The following is a 25,493-nucleotide window of genomic DNA, read 5'->3' as shown; positions in this document are numbered from 1 at the left end:
GCTAGCCTTATTGCATGTCCCACAGACAACCGTGGTTAATAGTATGCAACACATTCCTACACATATTTTAGTTTTTATAAAAATGGAATTTTTTAAATAAAAATCTTTTATGCAACTTGCTTTTTAAAAAAATTAATATAAACTATATTTATCTCATTCTTTGGGATAAAATATTAATCTGTTGTGTTCACTAACCTCTAGAATCTAAAACATTACATAGAAGGTGCTCAGTAAATAAATAATTCTTAAATGAAGGAATTAATTATTTTCATTTTCTTAAGTGCTGTCTGCATACTATTCCTAGCTATCAATGACCAACAATTTGTTTATCAAATCTACCCATTGATAAGCATTTGGCTTATTCCTAGTTTCTCACTTTTAAAGTAATACTACATTTGAAAAGATGGGCAGAAAAGTGTTTTAGGCAATGTGAATAGCGTGAGTAAGATCTGGAAGCTGGAAAGAGACATGACCTTTCTGGGGAATTTAATGTTTTCAGTGAAAATAGTGTGTACATATGTGTGTGCATTTGTAGTTGGGATGGATGGGTGCAAAAGTTGGACAGCAAAAGTGAGAGAGAGGCTAGATGGGCAAGCAAGGGCAAGATTATGAAGTAATATATGTTATGTTAGAATGTCTGGACTTTATTAGTGGACAACCATTAAAAAGTTTTAACTGAGGGAGTGACATGATCATATCTACCATGCCTGAATTTCCCACTTTCAAGAGGTTGAAATAATGTAACATTTTATAGTTGGGAAAAGTGACTGTGATTATAGAACTTTATTGAACATTTGGAATAAAATCACAGTATTTCTACATTATGCAACCTTTGTTCTTCATTGTTAGGATAGACTCTAAAATGTATTTTAATATAGACACTATATGATCATAATGGCAAATATTATTGGGTGCTCACTATGTGAAGATACCGTTCTAAGTGTTTCACGTGTATTAACTTGTATTAATTCACTTGATCTGTACAATACGCTGTTACTATTCCAATTTTATAAAAGAGAACAATAAGAGCAAAGTTACAGCCCTCGGAAGTGGTAGAGCTGAGATTTAAAACTAGGCAATCTGGCTGCATAGCCCATGCTCTTAAACACTTTGCCGTTTTGCTTCTACAATCTGATTATTATTAAAATATACAAACAAAGCTCAGTAAACTTACCTATGAAACTGTAATGTCAAATAATTAAAAGTTATATATTTCATCATTTACAGAATGATGATGTGATTTCACCTTCTGTATTCTGCTTTTATTCCAGTAGTTTTTTCTTTTGTAAATGTAAAGAAATAAAAACATATTTTGTGAATTAGTCAGTTTTCTTGCCAAACTGACATTAATTGTAATGTCACGTATTGCAAAATAAATCAATTTGTAAATGCCGATTACTCTCAAAATTAGCCAAAAAATCACATCTGAGAAATTAATGCTAGTTTGTGTATTGATATATAATGTTAACCTAATGAGTATATATATATATATGTGTGTGTATATACCATACATATAATTCATAGTTCTCAGTAACATAAACGGTTTCTTTCTAAAATTACCAAGATATTAATGATCCTTACAGGTATAGGTATAATTGAATGGTTTTCATAAAATATTAATATTTCAGAAAACCCCCACACAAGGAACATTTCTAAAATTGTAACCCACAACTAGAAGTGCCCGTGTGTATTATCTACTACAACACCTCATCTAACAGGTGGGTAAATGGAAGCCCAGAGAGTTACTTGTACAAGGTGGCAAAACTGAAAGTAGAACCCAGATCTCCTGACTTACATTCCATTTGCCTTCCACTATGCAACTTTGTAGGTAACAAAATATTTCATGTACTCTAATAGTTCTTATTAAACATCTTATACATTATCAGATGAGCATCATACTATTTTTGAATTTTATTTTTTTTCTAGTTGTCATTTTCTATATGCTAACAAACCCTCAGTACCTATATACTTGTGTAATTTTTCTGGCCTCATTTTGGTTATTAAATGTTTATAACTCTGCATTTCTGTTGTCCTACATTCCCAGCATTCCACTTAATTTTTTATTAATCTCTTACCATTTAAAAAATTTTTATTTCAATGCCTTGTTTCCTGAGGAACTATCATTAGACTATCATTCTTTATATAGCTCTTGCTCTTATTTTAAACTAATTAGGATCTGGAGAACAACTCAGGCACTCGAGTTTTCAAATACATGAGCCAATGAAATGCAAGGATTCTTGTGGCCCATAATATTCTAGTTGTTAAATATGATCCATGATGGGCACTGGAGTCTATTAAAATCCATATGTCACTGTTTTTCCTATAAAACATCTTGATTTGCTATTTCTGAAAAAGCATCACTCAAATTATGATTAGGCTCCCTAAACCAGCACATATGAAAACTCACATGCTGGTTCTAAAGTGAAATTCTTAGTATCATTGGACAAGTTGAGTTTCTTAAAATGTTTTCCTATTGATTACTTCTATCATTTGACTAGCATTTCATTGTTAAATTACATAAGACTTGGGAAATTGAAAATGTGCTAAATTAAGTAAAGAATCAATGTTTCCTCTTAAGTGGATTCAGGAGAATTATTATCAAAATTAACTATCTACCAAAAGAGATTTAAAGTGGATTATTTCACATGCTTTATTCAAAGAGACGGCATATGATAGCGGAAGGGGTTCTGAACTGAGAATTAGCACTTCCAGGTTCTTGTCCTAACTCTGCCACTAGCTAATTAACCATGCGACATCAGGTGTGTCACTTTCTCCTTCATGCTTTCAGCTTCCTTATTTGTAAAACTTGGGGGTTGAATGATCTCTTTGATTTGTTACAACAGTGATTTTCTGAGTCTATGACTGTCTGGATAACCATACTTAAAAAAAAAAAAAGACATTTCAAGTTATTTTTAACAGATGAGATAGATTTTAAAAATCACCTCCAGATGTAGATTAATTGTGGAGAACCAGTAATGAAAAATAGTACGGCCGAATAAGCTGGGTTAATTGGGGAAAATAAAGGGTTTTTTTTCTATTATAATTTTATTTTTTCCCTTAAAAGCTCAGATATTCAGTGACCTTTGTTAAAAACTGTTTGTTTTAGGTTCAAATTGAGAAATACATTTGGAGCTATATACATATACCACACACGCACACACACACAGTCTCCCTTCCTCCAGGTCTACCATTGTCCGGTGTATGGGGTCATTATGGGACTGCAGATTGAGAAATAAGCACATTGTTGCTTTGGTGCGAGTGAGAGCTGTGAAATGTCAAGTGAAGATTTATTCTCAGATATCAGTCTAAAAGATTTGGATGTTTTGAAGTAGAAAGGGAAATAAATTTAGAGTTAGGGTTTAAGTTCTGGCTGTGTGATTTTTGGGTAAATCATGTGTCCTGTCTGTATTTGTTTCATCATTTGTATATTGGTAGTGATGATAATAATAGCTCCCTTTTAAGTTTTTTTTAAAATTCACAGATAAAATTGTATACACTATTGTGTACAATATGATATTTTGAAGTACAAGATTACTTGAAATGTTTGTGAAAAAAATAGAATTAAAAGATGAAACAAATCTTTCCATGAACTTTTTGTGGTACCCTCATATATATTACATTGTAGATTTACTAAATCTAGCTAATTAACATTTGCATTACCTCACATAGTTATCATTTTTGTGGTATTTATTGGACAACATGGTGACTATAGTTAATAACAAGGTGGTTTTAAGGCTCAAAAAACCTACTGTATTAGAAAGCACTTTCTAGGACTTTTTTGATTATTTTGATTATTATTATGACTGGTTTATTTTCATGTATAGATTAGCTGAAACAACTTATGCAAGCTAAATTTTTAATAACTTTAGGAACACATTTTGACATAAGCTTTTAGGCGAACAAAGCCCATTTTTATGTTAAGTTTTTATCACTTTACTAATTCAAAGAGAAAGTAGATTAAAATGAGTAGCTTAATACTGAAAATTACCCACCATATATTTTTATCTTGGTAAAGTTACTACCCTGGTAGAATTTCTACTGTGGTTTTTACTTTATAATGATAATGAAATGACTGATAGTAATAATGGTATCTCCTCACCTTGCTGATGATCTCTGCCTTATATTTCCTTTGCTGCAAGGAAAACTATTCTTGACTCTCAGTGGTCTAAACTGCTATTGATTGTCCAGGCATTTGAAGAAATGGAGGGGGCAAAGTATATATATGTAGTCAACTCTTGGTTACCTATGCTTTTAATTGCACATATAATTCCAAGTAACAACTTCTTCAGATGTTTATATTTAGGTCATGAATAAATTTAAGTGTTTACATTTGAATATAACCATGTAAGATATGTTGGGAACTCTTGTCTTTGGTTTGTTATGATGATAATTAATACTTGGAAATGTTTTGCCTGAATCCAAAACATTCTAAAAACATTCTAGGTATATTTTCTTACCTAGAATACATTGGCCCAAAACTCTTAACTTGTAATGCTAATCTTCTTGGGAGAGTATTTGTTTCATTCATCTCCTTGCCACACAAAAGACTGACGTATTCTTGGGTTACTTTTGCTCCTTTTTTTTCTGCTGTGAGTTAGCTAATTCACTTTTTGCTTAAAGAAGAATGTCAGAAAACTAAATTTTTCTACAAATGTTTACAGTTATTGTTTGACTGAATTTAGCTCCAAAATAAGAAACCTGAAATGTACCAAGCCTATATTTAGTTACATTAAGTTGTAGTGATTTATTATCACTTGCCTTTGAATTTTTGCTGTCCTCAAAATTCTTAATTGATGCTCACTTTGGTATTTAAGTTTCCACCCAATTTTTTTAAAAACCTGATTCTCTTAATGCCTCTTATGTAGCTTTTACTACTATGAACTAACACATTAGTCCATTTCTGTTGCTTATAACAAAATACCTGAAACTGGGTGATTTATAAAGAAAATGAAATTTATTTCTTACAGAACAGAGTCTAGGAAGTCCAAAGTCCAGGGAAGTCTGGTGAAGGTCTTCTTGGTGGTGGCTTTACAGAAATGCAGGGGTTTCACATGGCAGAAAATGGCAGAGCAGAGAGATAGTACCCCATGCACTCTCCTTTTTAAAGCCCTCAGTACCACGCTCTTGATGACCATTTTTAATTTATTCACTACTGCATGGTCCTACAGTCAAATCACCTCTTCAAAGCCCCACCTTTCAATTACCATAATAGGATTTCTTACCCTTAACAGTTATAGTGGGAATTAGGCTTCTAATTTATGAACTTTGGGGGACACAATTCAATCAATCCATAGCACACAGTTATAGCATAACTCAGGGATTCCTATAAAACAGAGCCTGAAAAGCTCTAGGAATGGCAGAATCCTTTTTTCCACTTCACATTTAATAGATTTTCTTTGTATTTTGGTATTTGCTTATTTTCACCTGGTTTAGATTTGTCAGTTTTTTAATTGCAGGTAATCTTTAATAATTAACCTATACTTTATTAAATACATTTATTTATGGGATTAGATTAGGAATTGTATTTCATTTAGAACCTTCTAATTCCTTCTTTTTTAAAGCTATTCTTGGAAATGTCTGGTTAGAACTGACTAGGTATAAGCTTGAAAATATATTAGAATTCAGGTATAGTTCAGTTATGGAGGGATAGGTGGTTTCCTTTCACGCTCCTACTTATATAATTTGGAATTATTTTTCCATGTTAGTAAGAAATTGGGTAAACAGTGTTACTATTCATTTCTCAGAAATTTAATTATAAAATCTTTAGAATAATTGTAGGCATGTAGGTTTTCTAATATTGTATTGTAAAATGGGGGGGGGGATATTTTTTTCCACTGAATTTATTCAAAAGCCATTGACTCTGTGGCTTTTGTTGAATTGTCTAGTCTTGTCTAGACTCCAGAAATTCAGTTGAATTTTCTACTTCAAATAAAGTGGGAAAGTTTTTGTTTTACTGTTTTTATGTTAGACAGGATATTCTATTAGTCATTTACAATAAATTTAATTACTTCATCATGTATAACACATAGCCTTAGAATCTTCAGAAGCAAATATAAATTTTCATTGATTTATGTGTTTATATTTTCATCATATAAAAGATGAACATGTACTTAATATCAAAATTAAAATTCATAATGATATAATGCTATAAAATTTAGATATTTTAATACTCTAATCATTTTATATGTGGGCATTTTTGTATTATTTCTTTAATTACTAAGTAAAATTATGTTTGTCTCCTCTAAAATGGGAAAAATCAGCATGACCTTAATATCTCCTTTAAGAATTACTTTAATGAAAAATGGATTGACTATTTCTATGAATATTAAATTTTTTTCTTCAAAATACTTGGCAAATAAGGAGCATTTGTTCAAGCTTCATGAAATCAAGATTACTAGAGCCTGTGCATTGTTATGTTTACTGTGGATAAGGAATCATATCTATCTTTCTCTATTTTTAACTGTATAAAAAAACTTCAAATAAACAGTTCTATGAACACAAACTAAAATTTAGAACATAGAATCAGCTGGAGGACTATATAAATTATATAAACTAGGCAATCGTACAGAAAACATTTCAAAGGAATTTATATTATTGCATTAACCCTCTCTAGCATCAACTTCTTCCAATAAAATTGAATTATCTGTCAAGACACTGTAATCAGAGAACAAGGTCTAATTCTTAATTGCTCAGAGAAATAACTGGCAAAGGAGTTAAGTTGATTGATCACCTTTCCTAATGCCACCAAAGCTTTTTAAGAGAGATGTTTTTACAAATTATAGTTTAGATATACTTAAGAAAGATGATATACTTTAGATATACTTAAGAAAGATGTTTTTACAAATTATACTTTAGATGACAAAATCCATTACTTGGTTAAATTTCAAAGGTTGGAAAAATGATCCTGGGTTGACAGTACACCAGTAGAACTTACTTTTTCTATCTAGCTGAAATTTTGTATCCATTAAGCAGCCTCTCATTTTCCACTTTCCTCTCTCTCCTTTTCCATCTCATTCTCCCAAGTTTGTTGCAAAAAAGATAAAAACTCTAAGTACTAACACTAGCAAATGGAAAGTACTTGTACCATTACATGGACCAAAAATGTTTATTGAATCTGAATATATATATGTATATATATATGTATATATATATATATATATATACACACACATATAAATATAGCTCAAATACCTTAATTTATCTCTGTCTTTTTGTTGAATTTGATTTTTTACTACTTGTACAGCAGGGGGACTGACCATTAAGTACGGTGAGTTACAATGGTTACCAAACTGGAAGCAACTCAGATTTGGCTGAAATACACCTGGAGTTCAGAGCAATTCTGTCTGGTTTGTTGCTGTGGCTGCCTATCTCCAGTTATTCTGAGAACTACTGATTTAGAGTTGGTTATCAGCTCATTTCAACTTTCCTGAGCACAAAATAAGTCGTAGGCACTGTAGTTATGCCAGTATTTTGTCATAGAGATGCATATGACATAGACCTTGTCCTTAAGGAGCTAACTATCAGGTAGGCAGTATACATTGTGATGTAGCATTATTATTTGCTCTTCTTCATTGATTTTCTCATCTAATTCACAACAGAGGCTTTTGACTTGGGTGGGGAGCCAAGAAAGTTGAGCAGGGAGGATGTGCTTGAGATCTATGCATTTGTACCTATTTTATCCAGAAATCATTATTAAAGTCAAAATTGAGAATGAAAAGAACATGTTATTTATCCAGCTATATTCAACTATGAAAGAACAATAAAAGAAACAGCAATTATAGAATCAATATGAAATTTCCATTTCCTTTTTCCCTCTGTAGACTCATAATCTTAGTTTGTGATGGGTGATCTATAGACTCATAATCTAAGTTTGTGATGGGTGGGATCTGTATTACTGGCCTGTTACCCAATCAGATACTCAGCACTGTAATTCTGGAAACTGAAATACCTATAATTTAAAAAAAATAATTTATACATATTTATGGGGTATAGCGTTGACTATCAGTATTTGTATACAGTATGTAATGATCAAGTCAATATTATTAGCATGTTCATCATTACAAATCATAATTACTTTTTGTATCCCTTACTCAATTATTTTCTGTCCCTCCTCCCCTCCTCCCTTTCCCATCTCTAGTAACTATAGGTCTGTTCTCTCCTGAAAGTTCAGTGTTTTATTATGGTCTTTCTTTGTTTCTTAGCTCCCACTTATGAGTAAGAACATGAAGCATTTTTCTTTCTGTGCCTGGCTTATTTCATTTAACACAATTTTCTCCAAAATCATTCATGTTGCTGCAAATGGCAGAATTTCTTTCTTTTTTATGGCTGAGTATTATTCCATTGTGTATATTTACCCCATTTTCCTTATCCAGACATCCATTGATGGACATTAAGGTTGTTTCCATATCTTGGCTATTATAAATAGGCTGCAAAATATCTAGGATTATATAAAAAGCACAAATATTCTGGTTGAATCCTGACTGAAAAAAAGAAAAAACAAACATACACAAACAGTCTCTCTTAGTTGTTGGTTAGATTCATTTTAATTTAGTTTTTTTTAGCATATCTTCCCATCAAAGTCTCAGTACTGGCAACAGCCATGCCCACTGATATGTCCTGATAGCTACAAACAATACAGAGAGAAAGGTGGCTTGACTGGTCTATTAAACGACTGGGGGAAGGGTTGAGTTTCATAATGCCAGACCTGGAATGGGGTTTTTTTTTAGAAGAGCCAAAATGGGGCGCTAAAAGCCAGAGGACCAGTTGAATCAGTCTGTTGAGGAAAGCAAAAATTCCAGTATTTAAGAGTCCAGGTCCACAGATGATGTCCACAGGAATCGAAGTAGAGGGTCTCAACACCAGGATTTTAGAACTTGGAACAAGATCAGAGCAGGAGAAAAAGAGAAGTAATATGAGAGTGAATATGAGAATGAGAGAGTAAAGTAGTAATGAAACATAACTACAGACAGGGGTGTATATCTGCTACTTAGACTGAAGGGTTGGTCAGTGGGGCCGTGTGCTAGTGGTTAGGCTATTTTAAAGAACAAAGGATGTCATAGTTAGTTCCTTTGGTAAATACTTTCATTTTAGTAAGGACCTTAGGAAACATTATATTTCAACAAAACCAAACAAAACACCCTTGAAAAACAGACTATAAAGAGAACTTCAGCTAATTTGTCTACTGGGTGAAGTAATTTTGATAAATAAATTGTCATTATTGTATGATGAGGCATATTGGGCTAGGGCAGGGATTCCCTTAATTTACACTAGGAAAATTATAAATACACCATGGAAATGGGTACAGTATATGGTTTGTTTGTACAGGTAACTGTCCCAAGCCTTAGTTGTATCTTAGATGTTTCTCAAACCTTGCTAAACTCACTTCCCAGATTTCTCCATGTAACTTCCTCTTGGCTAGCACCTCAGCCTACAGACATACTACACCCAGGGCAGCAGCACACTTGACTAGTGCAAATATTTGAGTGTATTTCTCAGACTTTCATGGGTCTTGTAAATATTGTATCTGGACTATTGGAGAATGCTGGAGAATACCAGAGAATGCCATGGGCTGCATAATCATTGTATTTGGGCTTGGAACCAGGATGCCATATGCTGTTTGGGGAGAGAAGGGTAGGGGAATAAGCATACAAAGGATCTTGTCTGCCAGGCTGGCTGCTAATTTCTCGAGTAACTCCAGGCATGTCACTTAATATTAAGATCTGTTTGCACGTCTATAAGATGTCAGAATTCAATTTATTGACCTCTTGGTTGTTTGATTGCCTAGCTAAGCCTTTTAACTTCTTATTTTGTAAATAAAACCTTACTGAGAAGCTATATCTTTCTTTCTTTCTTTCTTTCTCTCTCTGTGTCTCTCTCTCTACCTCCCTCCCTCCCTCCCTCCCTCTGTCTCCGCCTCTCTCTCTCTTTTAGTTATATATTTCTAAGCCTTACATGGCATTAGAATTCTAGGTCCCTCAGAGCATTCAGAAATTCCCTACTATGTGTTCTAAGTCTGAGGCAAGGGAAGATCTCTAGACTTCCTTGAATTAGGAATCAAGAGACTTGAATTCAAATCCAATCAAATGCTCTATGACTTGGTGAAGTTACTTTACCTTTCAATAGCTTAGTTTTTCATCTGTTAAATGAAAATAAAATATAACTTTTAGGCTGAGGATTAAATAAGATAACATGTAAGAGCTTTTAAGACAGTGCCTCATTATTAGGCCCATTTTCCTTACTGCTTCCCTTCCTATCTTGTAACTCTGATGGAGTCCCTAGAGAAAGAGCCAATCCTGCAATACTGGGTGATGATATTGAGACAAATTATTTTATTAGTTTTTTCCCCTCTAAAGGAGCAAAGAATTCCATGTTTCTGGAAGGCCAGAAATTACTACTTTTATGTGTAAGTTATGGAGATGTAGCCATTGACCAATGGTCATCCACAGAGAACAGTAATGTAATGGTAGTCTGTCTTATACTGAAGGAGGGATATTTCAGTGTACCTTCCTTTCCGGATCTCAAAAGCATGGGCTAATAAAGCACAATGGGCTGAAGGACCAGCTGTGGATTGGAAGCCTAGATGGCAGAATTCCATGGATTGTTTTTGCTCTATTAGGATCTGCAACATGAATAGACCTCAGTTGATTCAAGAATAGATTTCCTTTTGCAGCCAGGAAGAGGGGAAGCTGAAGGAGAGGTGAGTGTGCCTGATGAAGCCAGGAGGGTTTGATCTTAATTGAAGGAGTGCCTAGGTATCCTTTTCTTGTTTGTACATGGTGGATTTTAATGACATTTTAAATGAGAGTTGTTTACATTTTAAGAAGAAAATTCTCATACATTCAGTGGGGGGAAAAACAGTCTGTACCTCAATCCATGAGGCACACTTCCTGTGTTGTGGTCCTTAAGTGATTCCTAAGAGCACAAGTGGTGCATTTGTTAAACTTTTTATTGACTAAGGAATGGACAGTAGCATATGGGAGTAATGACAATAGCTGACTGATGAGAAAACAAAGAAATTCCAGTATTCTGCTGTTTTGAAAAAAGTCATTCAGAATTTAGTCATATTGGTTCAGCTGTTGTAACCAAAGACTGATATGATAATAGAGGTCTTTGTGGTGGTTTTGTACTGAAATCCTTTATCTTTATGATGCACTGGAGCCCTTTAGAGTGGAAAGCTTTTAAAACTACTCTTGGATTCAGAACTCAAATTAGCTGCTGCTATACTGGGATAGGGGTTCCTTTCTCAGGCAGTCACCACAAAGTAACTTTTATCAGGGGATCTTCTGATAGATTGTTAGTTTTTTCAACTTACCCTGTTTATTTTTGTTGACTTTTTGCTGCCCTATTTTGTGACATTTAAAAGAAGGCTATATCAAAAAAGGCCAATGCTAAATGGTGGACTGAGCTTGTGAAGTGGAGACATCATAGTCCATCTGATGTGTGAGGAGGCTGCAGTATAAAATGCAGCAGTTTATCGAGGTTATCCATGGGCACAAAAGATCAAACACAGCTTTCTTTTATGACTAGCATTGTATTTTGGCTTTCTTCTCAAACAATGTCCGTTAAAAAAATTAGAACTGACCAGGAAATTAATTGTTAAGAGCTTTTCTTTTCAACTTAATTTAAAATCTTTCTGGATTTTTGCTGAGTTGCTTGATTTATGTTGCTTTGGAATTACTGTTAAGTGCTTTAATCTTCGTAGGATTGATGTAGAAAAGTATAACTCCATCAGAACTCCACTCCAGTGTCACTGATACCCCTCCCCATCACTCCAAACAGACATTTTTTGGTTAGCCAGGCTTCTTGTAATTTCACTGTTATCTCTTATTAAGTTTATTAAAGTTATGTGTGCAGGGATCAAATAAAGGAGAATGGTTAGGTATGTCTTACTTTAAATTCCCTAGGACATGTTTCCAGATAATGACATTTATTGATTATTAGAGTTATCTGGCTTGGCAAACATTGTGTTTTTAACTCCACTGCCTTTCATTTCATTAGAGATACAAAGCATGCAGAGAAATTCACAAAATTTAATTTAGTCGTCCTGCACTTCCTCTTGCTTCCTCTAAGTCTGTCTGTCTCTCTCTCCACTGCTGTGCTTGTTTCTGGGTTTTTTCTTTAGAAAAAATTTAGTTGTCAATTTACTTTCAGAGAACAGTGATGAAGAGAGTGTGTTTAAAATTTTTATTTTGTAAAAGTTCTAGGTATGCAAAAGTTATAAAAAAGATGAGGCAAATCTCAACTTAATAAAGTGCTCTGCAAGTTGCCTGCCTTTTCAGATCTGGGTCCTCATTGACTGTCCAATGCCCAGTCTTATTTCTAGCATCACTGATTTTGATTATATATATTTCATATGGGCAAAATTAACTGGCAAATTGTGGTGCTAACTTTTGAGAACAGATGTTAAAAAAAAGGTTTAAATGAATTTAAACCATTTTTTATTTTAATTTTTTAAAAATTCTACATCAAGAAGGTAAAATTATCCTATTTATTTTATTTTACCTAAATTCTCATCTATTTTGAATTTTCTCTGTGTCTTTGGACCTGGGGATAGGTAGTTATAGTTTATAAAGTTAAAAAAATAGTCTATTTTAGTTAATTTTTTTCAAGTTCTTCAGATTACAACCAAAAAAGTCTAGAGGGCTGATTTTGAAACTGTTATAATGAAAGATGGTATTTGAAAACTTTTGATGAGGCAAATTGCCATCATATTTACACTTTGAAAAGTGTTTCCTTATTTACGCACTATTGACTTCCTATTGAGACTCAAAATTTTAAGTACAACTGGTAAAGAATTCAATGGATCAAATTCAGTAAATCTGAAGTCACTGGAATAAAGGCCCCTAAGAAAAAAAATGTGTCAATTTTAAAGGTCTTTCCTAACTGAAGACCATTTTGTGATAGAGCCAAAGGTTAATAAAATCAGTAGTGAATGTAGCAATTTTACAGATAAGCTATTCACAACAAGTGTAGTTACTTGAATAAAAAGCTAATTCAGTTCTAAAATGCCACATGCAGTAGCAGTGAATAGCTGCTTTTAGGTGCTTTCTGGAGGAGGATAAAATACAGAATCACGGCACTCTTCTCTTCCAGAGTCCCTGGCTGCCTGTAAATTGCTGTGAATGGGGCTGTGGGCTGACAGGCTCTATTAAGACAAACTGCCTTTCTCATCGGAGAGATAAAATAAATCAGGTGTTTAGTCAAATTAAAATACTTCAGCTGGAGCAGGCCCTGGGGAGCACTGATCCACCTGACTAATCTGAGAGAAACTCAAGACAGATGTGGTTTGGGGATAAAGACGACCCATGGAACAAAAAAAAATAAAAAGAAAAAAAAAAAGGGGAAAAAAACCCTGCTGCACTGTCTTTGGAGTTGGAGAATAGATACAGTTTATAGTAGAGAGTGTTAGGTGCACACTGTGTGTGATATTGGATAAAAGCAGGCATGAAGACTTGTAGAGAAGCTGTGTACAGAAGCTTTTTTGCTGGTTTCCTTTTTGCCATTTATGAAACTACCTCTGTTTTTGTGAAGGAGGAAGAAGAGGTTATATTACAGCAATGCTTTTTAGAGAATCATTTTAAGATAGCCTGAAGAATGTGAAACAGATGATGTTAGGCAGCTACTGATGACTTCTGCTGGACTGGGCAGATCCTCAGAATCTGATCTTACTTTTTACCAAGTTGAATTTATCAAACCTCAAAACATGATTTAGGATAAGATTTTTGACATAGAGTTAAGTCATAAGAGCATTCTATGGTCTTTTGCCTTCCTTAACATAACCTGACTATATTTAAGTTGCTCCATTGTGTCCCACAGATTGTCTATTATTTCAGCAACTCTGGTAGTTGTAGTTCCTTTGCCATGGCAAAGTTTCATGTTTTATTAAAATAGGATTTTTTTGAGATGAAATAACTTGTATTCACAGGTTGCTTGGTCAGTGTGATTTAGACTTGATGTTATTTTAACGACAGCAGCATAGACGTTTGCTGCTAATTAAAACAAAAATCCAGCACCACAGGTTTTAAATGCCTGGCTTTAAACCATTATATCTAAACAAATACAATGGTTACAGAACAGAACAATGATCACACACACACACACACACAAACACACACACACACACACACAAACACAGACATACATACACACATTAGCATACACATTTAGAGAATGTAAGCTGTTATATGGCATAAATTGATTTCTCCTTAATTTGAGCCCTAGAGATACATGGCTATATATATATATATATATATGTATGTATGTATATATGTATATACATGGCTATATATATATGTACATACACACGTGCACACACTCACACACATATACATTGTACGTATATATGTATATCTATAATGTGTGTATAATCTAGATTAGATTTGTTACATTACTATATTTCACTCCAACCCCATTTGTTATGCTACTCATATTTATTCAAAATATATACGTACTCCTCAAGTGAAAGGAAAAGATAGTGATAGCCTTATACGAATATAAGTACCTGAATCCTCAATTTAAAAATATTTTCTGCCTTGCTTTTTTCATTAAACATGTATCTAAGTCCAATGAAAAACTTATTTGAGATGTAAGTGAATGTTTATAATTAAACAGTTTGAATGTTATGATGATTTGTAAAAAGACTCAGTTAAATGGTATTATTCTGTAAATTCACATATACATATCTATAAGCATTGGAAGCACCAATGCATTTATAGATCTGTAGGCTTCATCCTGAACAGAAGAGGCTAAGAAGTCGTTTATATGTTATCCTCAGCCTTTCTGTTTCCTATGCAATGGAGAAAGGGAAATAAAATTGAAGATTGTTGAAAAGACTTTAACATGAGAGAAGATAAAATTTTCTAGTCTTTACTGGGGAATCTAAATGCCGGATCCAACTCTTGTATTGGTCCTTGCCCAAAATTTCCTGTGAAAGCTCTTCTTTATTAACAAAGAATTATAGTACAGTAACTATCCCGGTATCCAATAAGCATTCTCTTAATTCATCTCATATAGATAAGTATAGCAAGAAAATTATGTGTAGATTAGAATATTGCACACAATACACGTAATAAAATGTGCATGTATCCCATTTATCTCATAACTTTCCAATTCTCCACACTGCAACCAGAATGACATCACCCCTTGCTTAAAATACTTTTGTGATTTTGAAGTATTCTAAGGATAAACATGAAGGTCATCAAACATGGTCTATAAGAGGCTAAATTGTGTGACATTTTCCTACCTCTCTAGCCTCATCTGGGACTCTACTTCCCTTCATTTTCCTTGCTCAAGTTCTATGACCTAATTTGGACTTCTGGAACACAGTAACCTCGCTCCCCCAAACACACACATGGGGATTTTGCCTATATTATTTTCTCTTGGAAAGCTCCTTGATCACCAAAAAAACCTCTTTATTTATTTTTATTTTTATTTTTTTTAGCTTATAGCTCTTTGGCCATGGCAAAGTTTAGTGTTTTCTGGAAAGCTCCTTGATCAAACGACCCACTAATTGCCTAGTTAACTCCTATTCATCCTCCTGTTAATTTGTTAGTTTTTCAGGCTACCTTCCCTGAACTTGGGCCCCTAAAGTTGTTTAAACCTCCCACCAAATATTTATCTTGTTTGTAATTCTTATTTAATTTACATATGTGATTATGCATTGATATGTGTGATTACTTAAAGTTTTTCCTCCAACTTTGGACTATAAACTGTCTGAGAATAGAGACTATGTCTGCTTTTACTTGCTACAGTATCCTTGGTTTTTCATATGACACATAGTTGTCATTCAGGACATATTTATTGAAATAAAAATGAATGAAATAAGTAAATATCATATTTTTCTGGTTTCGTATGTTCTCATTCCTGTATATATCAACATATACATTAGCTGAGTTTCTGTGCTTTTGAAGAGATGTTACAATCCCCTTTGGGAGCCTGCTGTTGTATTTTAATATTTGTGGATCAAGAAAGTCTTCCTTTTTACCAAGCTGAAATTCCTGTTGCTGAAATAAAAGCCTATTTTATTTTTATAAATTCCAGGAGTTAGAATGAATAGATGGTCACTAGCCTTGATACAGTATTTGTTTCTTTATCAGTGGAATACATTTTCTAACATCTGTCTTTTGCTTTTAATTTTGATTTTAGACTATCTTTCAGCTCAGTGAATCTTTAAGGGATACTGACAGATCCTTTTTTATTTTTTAAGGACCTAGGTTGATATTAACAATCCCAACGTAGCCCTTAATGTAGTAGCTTCTCAGCTGACATCAGTGTTACCTTGTGGGAATCATATGCTGCCAGCAAGTGCTAGCCAGCATCCTCTGAAGGTTCCCTTTCTCCTTGGGGCCACTCAGAAATAGGCCACTCATAATTTTTTAGTTTCTCATATCGTTCTGGTGCTTTCTTAGCATGAATGAGAGGGGTTCATAAGAAAGTTGGAAGTCTCCCCTTCCACACACACAAAAATTGGCAATTTTTGTACCCTTTGACAGCTGGTGGCATCTTTCTGAAAAGGTTTCAAATCATATATCATTTCTTCATAATGAAACCTATGTGGTTCAAATACAGCAGGTCAAAATTCTTATGTTGTGCTAAAATGCTCTAATTTAGATTCACAAAAGGATTCTGTACCTTTTACTTAGGAGAGCTGTGCAATTTGCCCATAAAAAGACTGTTGAGCACCATTAGTGTATACCATAAGTGTTCAGCGACATCATATTCATTAAACAGCATATCCTTATGCATAACCATTTCAACCTTAAATGTGTTTTTTTTTTCTTTGAAGAATGACAAATGGAAAAGGGCTGAGGGAGCCCCACAAGCAATATTGCTGGCTTTAAGAATGAACTTGGAAACTTTAACTTGATCCATTCAGAGGGAAAAAAAATCATATTCGATTCTTTCTTACCTGAAGCAGTCTTTATTCTACTTGTGGAATTCATTCCATGGCCAAGTGATTAACCCTTGACTTCTAAAGTTCAGAGACAGACCTTTGCACAACAGAAAAATTTTGCAAGGGAAATGATCAGAAAATTCCTTAAATAACATTTATTAAGCACCTAATATGTCTTAGATACTGTGTTAGTCACTGAGGATAGAGGTGATTATAGAATATTTATAATCCATAGTTTCTGATCTTCAGTATTAAATAAAACAGCTTTCCTCACTTGATCAGATAAACTTTGGAGGTGAAGGCAGAGTGCAGTGAAAAGGAGAGAATGGGGTAGATAGTTCTGCCTTATTTATTTTTTGGGGTGATAGAGTGAGAATTTTATTGGCGACAATACTTTTTCTTGGCAGGGACAACAATGAACCCTAGCGATCATCCCTCTGCTGTAACCACTCTGTGGTGTTCCTTCACTCACAATGGTTCCCAGTCATTATTGCAGATCTTTGTCTCTTAGAGTAGTCCCTCTCTAAATTCTGCCCCCCTTTTCCTGATTCATTCAGACATTCCTCAAGCTTGAGAAATCTCTTCTTGCTTCCATTTTAGGTACACCCGAGAGCCTGGCAGAAAAAGAACGGCAGCTCTCCACCATGATAACCCAGTTGATCAGTTTACGGGAGCAGCTTCTGGCAGCGCATGATGAACAGAAAAAACTGGCAGCCTCACAAATTGAGAAACAACGGCAGCAAATGGACCTTGCTCGCCAACAGCAAGAACAGGTGAGCCCTGCAAAAGAAGCTGACGAACTGAAGATGTGGAAAGTTCCAAGCTCCACCAGTAATCACATTGATTGGCTTATTTGTTGTAAGCTTTGCTAAAAAAAAAAAAAAAAAAAAAAGTAATAATAATAACATACAAAAGAAAAAGGAAAAGGAAAGAAAGAAACCTTCCGGAAATCCAGAGCCTTTGAGAATACTGATGGGATATATGGAGGACAAAGAAAGGCATCATAGCAACTGGGCATAATTGAAATGATACATTGTTTCAGAAGGCTTGGATTTGATTAATAACTGAGGGATATTTAGTCACATAGGCATCACATGCAGTCCCAGTTTGGGTTAATTATGAGTAAGTGGCTTCTCTCTGGGCCTTATGTTCCTCATCCATAAAAAGGGGATTCTGTTCTAGAAAAACAAAAACTTCAGGAATCTTTCAGTTCACTGGTCCAATTATTTTGTCTGGCTTTAAAGCAAGGGTAACCATACATCTCAGTTTTCCCCAAATAGCCCTGGATTATGCCTGTTTTCCAGGGTAATTATTAATACCCCACCCCTTTCCACTCCTAAAAGTTATCTTGATTTGAATGATATAGTCATTATATACAGCATAGGTAAATCACTGAAAAATTAGATCATAGTTCCTAAAAGAATTTGGCTTGATTAACTTAGAAGTGAGAACGATATAAAAAATAGCAAAGTTTAAATGTTTTTAAAAATTAATCACTTTTCCCCATTTTTTTTTTGTCTCTTAAGAGTACATTAATCTAACAGCAATGATCCTAGAAAGTAGTCCCTGATGCTTTAGATCAGACATACCCAAATTAATGTGCAGTTTTTAGGAATCTGACATTATTACTGGAATTATCTTTTCAGTTAAATGTATTTTATAGGGGTATATAGAGCAATATATGCTCTGTTGATTTTAATGAGTTGTGACGTCTAGTATTTTATATGCTTGAATATTTGCCCACATGTAGGAATATGGTCTCAGCCCCTAATGGAAAATAACATAAAGGAACACTGTAAAAAATCAGAAGTTAGAATGTCATTTACCCATCCAGAGATGACACAGTAATTAACTATTGACACTTGTGAATAAGCTAGCACAAATTAATCTTGACACATTTGCAGACGAGTGATATCTTACAGTGAACACTTTGTAATTATATTTCAAAATGAAAATTAAATGACACTTAAAACTAGGTTGTCATGCTCAATGAAGCGAGCATGTAGCTCAACCGATTGGCAAATAAAATTCAGAATTTGAGCCACATGGTGCTTATGTACCATACTTCACTATGTCAAACCCATACGTCTAGAGTGGATGATAGTAATTGCACTGTGGTGTTTTGGATGCATTTCTATGCAGCACTTTATCACTTAGGAGGGACCATCAATATTAGATGCCTAGTGGTGTTTCACTGGTTTGCTGAGAGGAAATAAATATTCAGAGGATCCAGCATCTATACCTAGAGCTGCAGAGTGAGTTGCCCATTTCTGATTTGAACGGTGACAAGTAGAGTGGGCCATTCCAACCTGATTAAATACTGTTTCCATTTTGTCTATAAAGCTATGGAAAGGAGTAGTCTCATTTCTCAAACTGTAGTCTCTCTTAGAGGCAGCTTTATCATGCTTTCCAGTATGAGCCAGTTATCACCAGAAATCATAAAGCAGCATTAGGGAGCGGACTGCTACATTGTATCTTATACTGAATGAAATGTGATTTTGGCATTTCCCCCTGCACTAGGCTAGGGCATCAAAAAGGCTCAGGAAGTATATAGCTGGGGACTGAATCACTCCCTTTTACTTCCAACATATTCCATTCTAGAATACTGGCTTTTGGAAATAGGAAGAAACAGGAAGAAAAGACTGTAACTCTTGCCTATAAGGCACCACTAAACCAAGTCCTTCTAAGTGCTCTCTGGCCAATTTTCTCTCTGGCTTCCTAGGTTGGCAGTGAGTGTGTTTTCAATAAGAAGCATCTTCTTGGACTTCAAACTGTAGCAGCTTGGCTTTTGAGGCAATAAGCAGCCTGATGCTGGCTCATGCTTCATAGTAAACACCATTATCCTAAGGAAGTTGTTTACCCTCTTGAGGGGCAGATTCATTCCTCAATAGGGCTTGTGTTAAATGGTTAATATTTCTTTTTATAGACCAGATAACATGTTACGATGTGGAATTTAACTTTTGGATGAAGTAAGGGAATATAACATTTGTATGTGGATCCTGTACTATAAAATAAACACATTACCTTCAAAAGCATAAATGTTAAATTACAGCTTAGTTTGTTTTTAAAAATGCTATGTACATCACACAATGTTGACTAAAAAATCTAAAGATTTTTAACTTTTTCTGTGTTTTTTGGCACTCCTTTGACAATACTAATATCAGTTCTGAAAATCTTTGCATCAGAAAAGGTTTCACCAAAGTAGACCATATTATACAGTAATAGAAAACTTTTTCTTGCCTTTGCTTACATATTTTACTTTTTAATATTTATTTATTTGTTTTTTGATGTTCAAATCAGGATAATTAGTATATTTATCATTATACAATGTAATTTATTTTCATTTCCTTCTTTTTCTCCACTCCCTCTTCCCATGTCCCACACCTGGCAGCCTCGGTTCTGTATATTTAAATTAAGCTTTTCAGAAAAATGTAGTTAGAATTTTTCTGTCTTTATTCTATAAGAAGTAGATTTCCAAATTCCCATTATTTCCAGCTGAGCAGTGAAGATATAGGTGAATTGCTCACAAATGTAATAGAAGGGGTAGTTTTTACCTACCGACAAAGCAGAGAGATGGCACCTGTTCAAAATTTTTTTCTTCTCCCCAACTTTCTGATTCTGCCTCTCTCGTTTTATAGGAACTCTTTCACACAGAGATGCAATAAAGCATTCTTGTAATACCAGGAGAGATACCTAAGGTAATAGCAAAGGTGTAAGCATTTCATTTTAACTTAATGGAACTTTATTTCTGATAGATTGCAAGACAACAGCAGCAACTTCTGCAACAGCAGCACAAAATTAATCTCCTGCAGCAACAGATCCAGGTCAGTGTATTTTATTACTCTCATCTGATTATACTTAGATACTTTCCTCCTAGAAAATGGAATTCAAAATGCTGCAAATGCACCCCTGTCTTATAAACAGCACCAATAGAGCTGTTATTCAAGAATGTTGTACACAATTGTTTAAATGGATATAAGAAATATCGACTAGATGGTGGTCTAAGCATTCTTCTCTGATGTGGTGTGTAAGCAGAATAAACCTTATCTTTTTTTGGCTCCTGCCATTTGCCTAACACAACCTAGTGGAAAACCTAATAATTTCCAAAGTATCATAGAGATGCTATTTTTATTGCCACAAACCACTTTCTGCTTTGTATTTTACCATTTAATAGTACCATAAAGAGAAGCTTACTTTTATTTACTTGTTAGGACTGTTTGGGACAATTATGAGATAACTCTGGGGAAACTCTGTTAATAATTAATTTGCTTCTTATCAAATATTAACTGCCTTCCTTCTAGATGCTAAGGGGAACGTAAAGATTAATGAATCATAGTCTGTCTTCGAGGAGCTTACAGTTTAGAAAGAAAGGAAAACTTGTTCATGAATAATTATGACACAATTTAGAAAATCCCTTTTTCTTGTGGCAGTGTAAAAATATAGAGATCTTTATTACAATGGTCTGGGAAGGGAGTGTGATGGTCTGATATCTGTCATTTCTTTAGACACTTGATGGTTAATTCAATTAATAGCTATTTGAGATAGCTAAGGGAAGTAGTCTCCATTTACAAATAGGAACAGAGGTGTGTGACTTGTAGAAAGCCCTAAAATAAGAAACTGGTTGTCTGGTGATTAATCCTCAGGAATACTGATGCCAGAGTTATCCTTATTCTGCATAGACTGTTGTTTCTCGTGATTGCTGTAGATATTTTCTAACTGCTGGGATCTGTGCTTTGACCTAGTTGAGCCAGCATATTCTAAATTATATTATTACTTTTCTTGAGGTCAATACCATGCCCTCATGGGCATGGGGTTTTTTTTTTGTGTTGTTATTTTAAATCAGTAGCATAAAGTCATAGCTTACTCTAATATTCTACCTCATTGACGGATACCAGTGATTTTAACTCATATCCTTGCTTCATTTTGTTAATCATACTAAGTATTCCAGATGGTAGTTACTGCATTTAAAATAGTGATTTTGTGTCTGAAGAAGTACCTTTACCTCATTTGCATTTTGTCCAGCCATCTTCACAAGGAGATTTTAGTCAATTTTTTGTTTTTGGTTTTGCTCTTCTTTATTCCATACTCCAGTGTATATGTTTCAAAATAGAGTCCAAATATAGATGAGATGGAATGTCTCTGGCATTTTTGAAAGTCTTTACAATTAAATCTTGGAATAATTTTTCATCCTGATATCTCTTTTATGACTCATGCTGAGATTCTTAATCAAATAACCATCCAGGTGTTCCCTTGTTCTGACCTTATTAGAATTTTCAGTGTATCACCTACTGCTAAGGTCAAGATTTTTAGCCTGTGGCTTCCTACATTTTTCTCTAGCTGCCTCTGTAAGAACTCAGTAGGTGTTAAATAACATGATTATTTAGTTTCTTCTGTTTCTCCTATTTGTAAGACAGGAATGGAAGAAGTTCTGTGAGATGTTTCTGTATCCATTAATGATTATTAGTGTTTTTACTACCTCCTTATTACTTCTTTCTTTATTTCTAATATATGTCACTTCTTAGCCCAATGTTGTTTGTTATTGACTGGCTGTCTTAACTGATGCTTTTCTGTGGTACTAAGGACTTCAGATAAATAGCAACCAAATCAGTTCAGAGTATTTTTATGAAATACCATTAGGTTTATTGATTACTATTTACTGATTAATGATTTTATAGTTATAACTTGACTACATGAAAAAGATGTCTTTTTTCAGGAAACTATAGAATATGATCTTAAAATACTCATTGGAATGTTCAATTTGAAGAGATAGGAATACTTTTTTTCAAGTTTTCTAATAGATGTTTAATTACCTGAAAAGTTTGCAGATATTTTTTATTGTTTAAATGCTTAAAAATTTAAGTTAATCACTCTTGAACTCAGCAGTATAGATTACAAAATCAAAGAGATATTCAATGTCAGGGTTACATTCATTTAAGAAATATAAGACTCTTTGTAACAAGAATTCATATTTTAAAAAATAAGAGGAAGCAATGAGACCTGTATTCATAGTTCGTTCTGTCCTGAGCTACAGCTTCATGGCATATCTTGCCAGTTTTTATCTTATCAGTATGAGACCATTCAAAGAATTTTCCAAATGCTGAAAAACACTCCTTACACAAAACTTATTCATCTTTGACACTTACAAAGCAGATATGTGATATTAGAGTTTTAGTTATTTTTTTGGAAGGGTAATGGGTCAAATATATTTTCAAATATAGTTTTTGACAAGTCATAGACATGATCAAATCTAGGAGAGTAATTATTGTTAGGCTAATTTTAATATTATTTTTGAGCAAAATATGAGATTGAAGGGATGCTTCAAACTTTTTTTTCTATCTCAAAAAAAGATTCTCCCAACTGAAAACTAAACAGAACCAAAAATAAAATAAGATGATTAAAAATGAAACCTAACTTCTTCTCTAAAAGAAAATGATGAATACGGAGACAATTTGAGGGAATTTGATACTTTTCTTTCTTTCTAAATCTTGAGTGCTAGAATCTATTAGCTAACATGGTCCGGAAGATTAAGCCATGGCAATTGGCTATGGGTCATGAGTATCATAGGGTTACATTCAAGATTGTTCTTCTAGTTCAGAATTCTGCCTTCTGAATTAGTACTGTTTTTTTGCAATTTGTAAGCTTTAATAGGAAGAAAGGGAAGATTGTCTAACCTCTTGTAAAAACACAGACACATCTGGGTCTATTATAATGGAAACAAACGAAAACCTCAATGATTTGAACAAAAATTGAAAAACAGGATTTTTCATTAGAAATAGGAAATGGCATGATTAAGATAGTATTGTAAAAATTAACCTTATTTTATTTGCAATCATTCAAAACTTGTATGTGCAGGTGAAAATAATTTCATTTATATTTTTTCTTCCTTGATTATAATTTTTAACATAATTTTGCCTTGGTAAATCCTAACTAAACTTGTAAAGAGATACTTCTAAGACCATGGAAGCTGTATTGAAATAGTGTGATAATGATTTTGTAAACTTTTTGTTTTTATATTTTTGACAAGTCAATTTTTACAGTTTAAAAATTAGAAATAATTTTAAATGATAATTAAATACTTTATTTATTTATTTTTAAAATAGTCTCCCCCCTTTTTAATTTTTTTATTTTATTGGCAGGTGGCCAGTGTGGACATCTGAACCAATGACCTTAATGTTATAAAGCTGCACTCAAACCAACTGAGCTAACTGGCCAGCCCCTAAAATACTTTAATATTAGTAAATCTTTTAGGAGGCTATTTGCTTAGTGAATTCAAATTCTTCTGTGCTTTGTAAAATGGTGATTCCTCTCATTGGCTACATTTTAAATAATTTTCCTGATATGGAACCCAGAAAAAAATTAGGCATTTTTTATATTTCCAGGACAGAAATAGCATAGTTTTTTTCAAGTCTATAGAAAGCAAAACTAATAGGTCACGGAATATGGATCCTTGGAGTTGAGAATGTTAATTCTTACACTGTAATTCCAAAGGATAGATAACTGCTTTAGTAATTTCATCCTCCCTTTCCCACTCATTGCACTGCAGTATCTTAGCCAATACTTTGAAGCATTTTATTTATTATGTTAACTGGTAAACAAAATCCACTTTTAATACATTGTACAGGTCAAGTAATATTTATAGTATTTTTATTAACTATTAAATATGACTATTCTAAGCAAATCAAAATATTGTATAAATCCTGATTTCTTTCTATTTATTTTCCTGATTTTTATATATTTTTGTATCTTTTTATATATTTTTCCTGATTTCATCTATATATTTATTCATCTAACCTCATTTGACCATGTCATGGTTTTGAATCTAGAGAAGATATTCTTCATGGACACAATATCATACTACATTCTTTGGTTTCTATAGCATGTCAATAGAAACACATTTAATGATGGCTTTTGCAGCTAGAACTTAGGCTTTGCAAGAGAATTCAGTTCATTAAAATATCTTCGTGAGAAACTTACTTTCTGGGGATGAATGATATTATCCAATTGTTTATGTCTCTTCAAACCCAAATTTTAGATTATTCAAGTGGCTCATATTGTGTGCTATACAGGCAGTGTCCTCCCCTCACATGACTGGCTGAACAATAGCAGTCTCTGAAGAATGGACTAGCTGCTTGGGATTTTATTTGGGCATTTGGCTTTCCGGGCCAGGGCCAATGATTTAGTCAATTCATACATATACATCTTTTTGGATATAATTGTGAGACTTGAAATTGTTAGCTCTTTGTTTTCTATATAATGAATATACAATATTAATTGCTTTCCCCTCATCATTTATTATATGCATTTGATGGCAGACTGAATCTATTGAAGGCCTGAACTAAATGCCATTTCTGCTTCTTTGCATATACTCTTTGCCTTATCTGAAAACTGTTTCTTTTAATTGCTATAATACATGCTGCTCATTTACTTTTCCTCAAACCGAGTATTTTTCACTTTACTGATGCTTTACTCTGTTCTTGAGTATCTAAGTATTTTTCATATATAGTATTTTCTATTTTGATTATAATATATTCCTGTGTGATATTGGTATATTTTGTGTGTCTGCGTGTCACATGGTAGAGAACCATTAAGGGTGTGTGTTCTC

At 33.6% G+C, this 25,493-nt stretch overlaps 1 protein-coding gene across 16 annotated transcripts in view; it reads left to right on the top strand.

The window, feature by feature from the left end:
- Window positions 1-25,493, top strand: part of SOX6 (SRY-box transcription factor 6) — a 638,471-nt gene that overhangs the window by 412,738 nt on the left and 200,240 nt on the right. For all 16 annotated transcript variants that reach the window (XM_063092518.1, XM_063092517.1, XM_063092516.1 and 13 more), the window contains 2 exons: window positions 17,492-17,664; window positions 20,647-20,715. In XM_063092518.1, the coding sequence (XP_062948588.1) occupies window positions 17,492-17,664; window positions 20,647-20,715 (242 nt within the window). The remainder of the gene's footprint in view (window positions 1-17,491; window positions 17,665-20,646; window positions 20,716-25,493) is intronic.

This window comes from Cynocephalus volans, chromosome 4, assembly GCF_027409185.1.
Source record: "Cynocephalus volans isolate mCynVol1 chromosome 4, mCynVol1.pri, whole genome shotgun sequence".
In the NCBI taxonomy this organism is placed as follows: Eukaryota; Metazoa; Chordata; class Mammalia; order Dermoptera; family Cynocephalidae; genus Cynocephalus; species Cynocephalus volans.
This window is presented reverse-complemented; position numbering and strand designations above follow the sequence as displayed.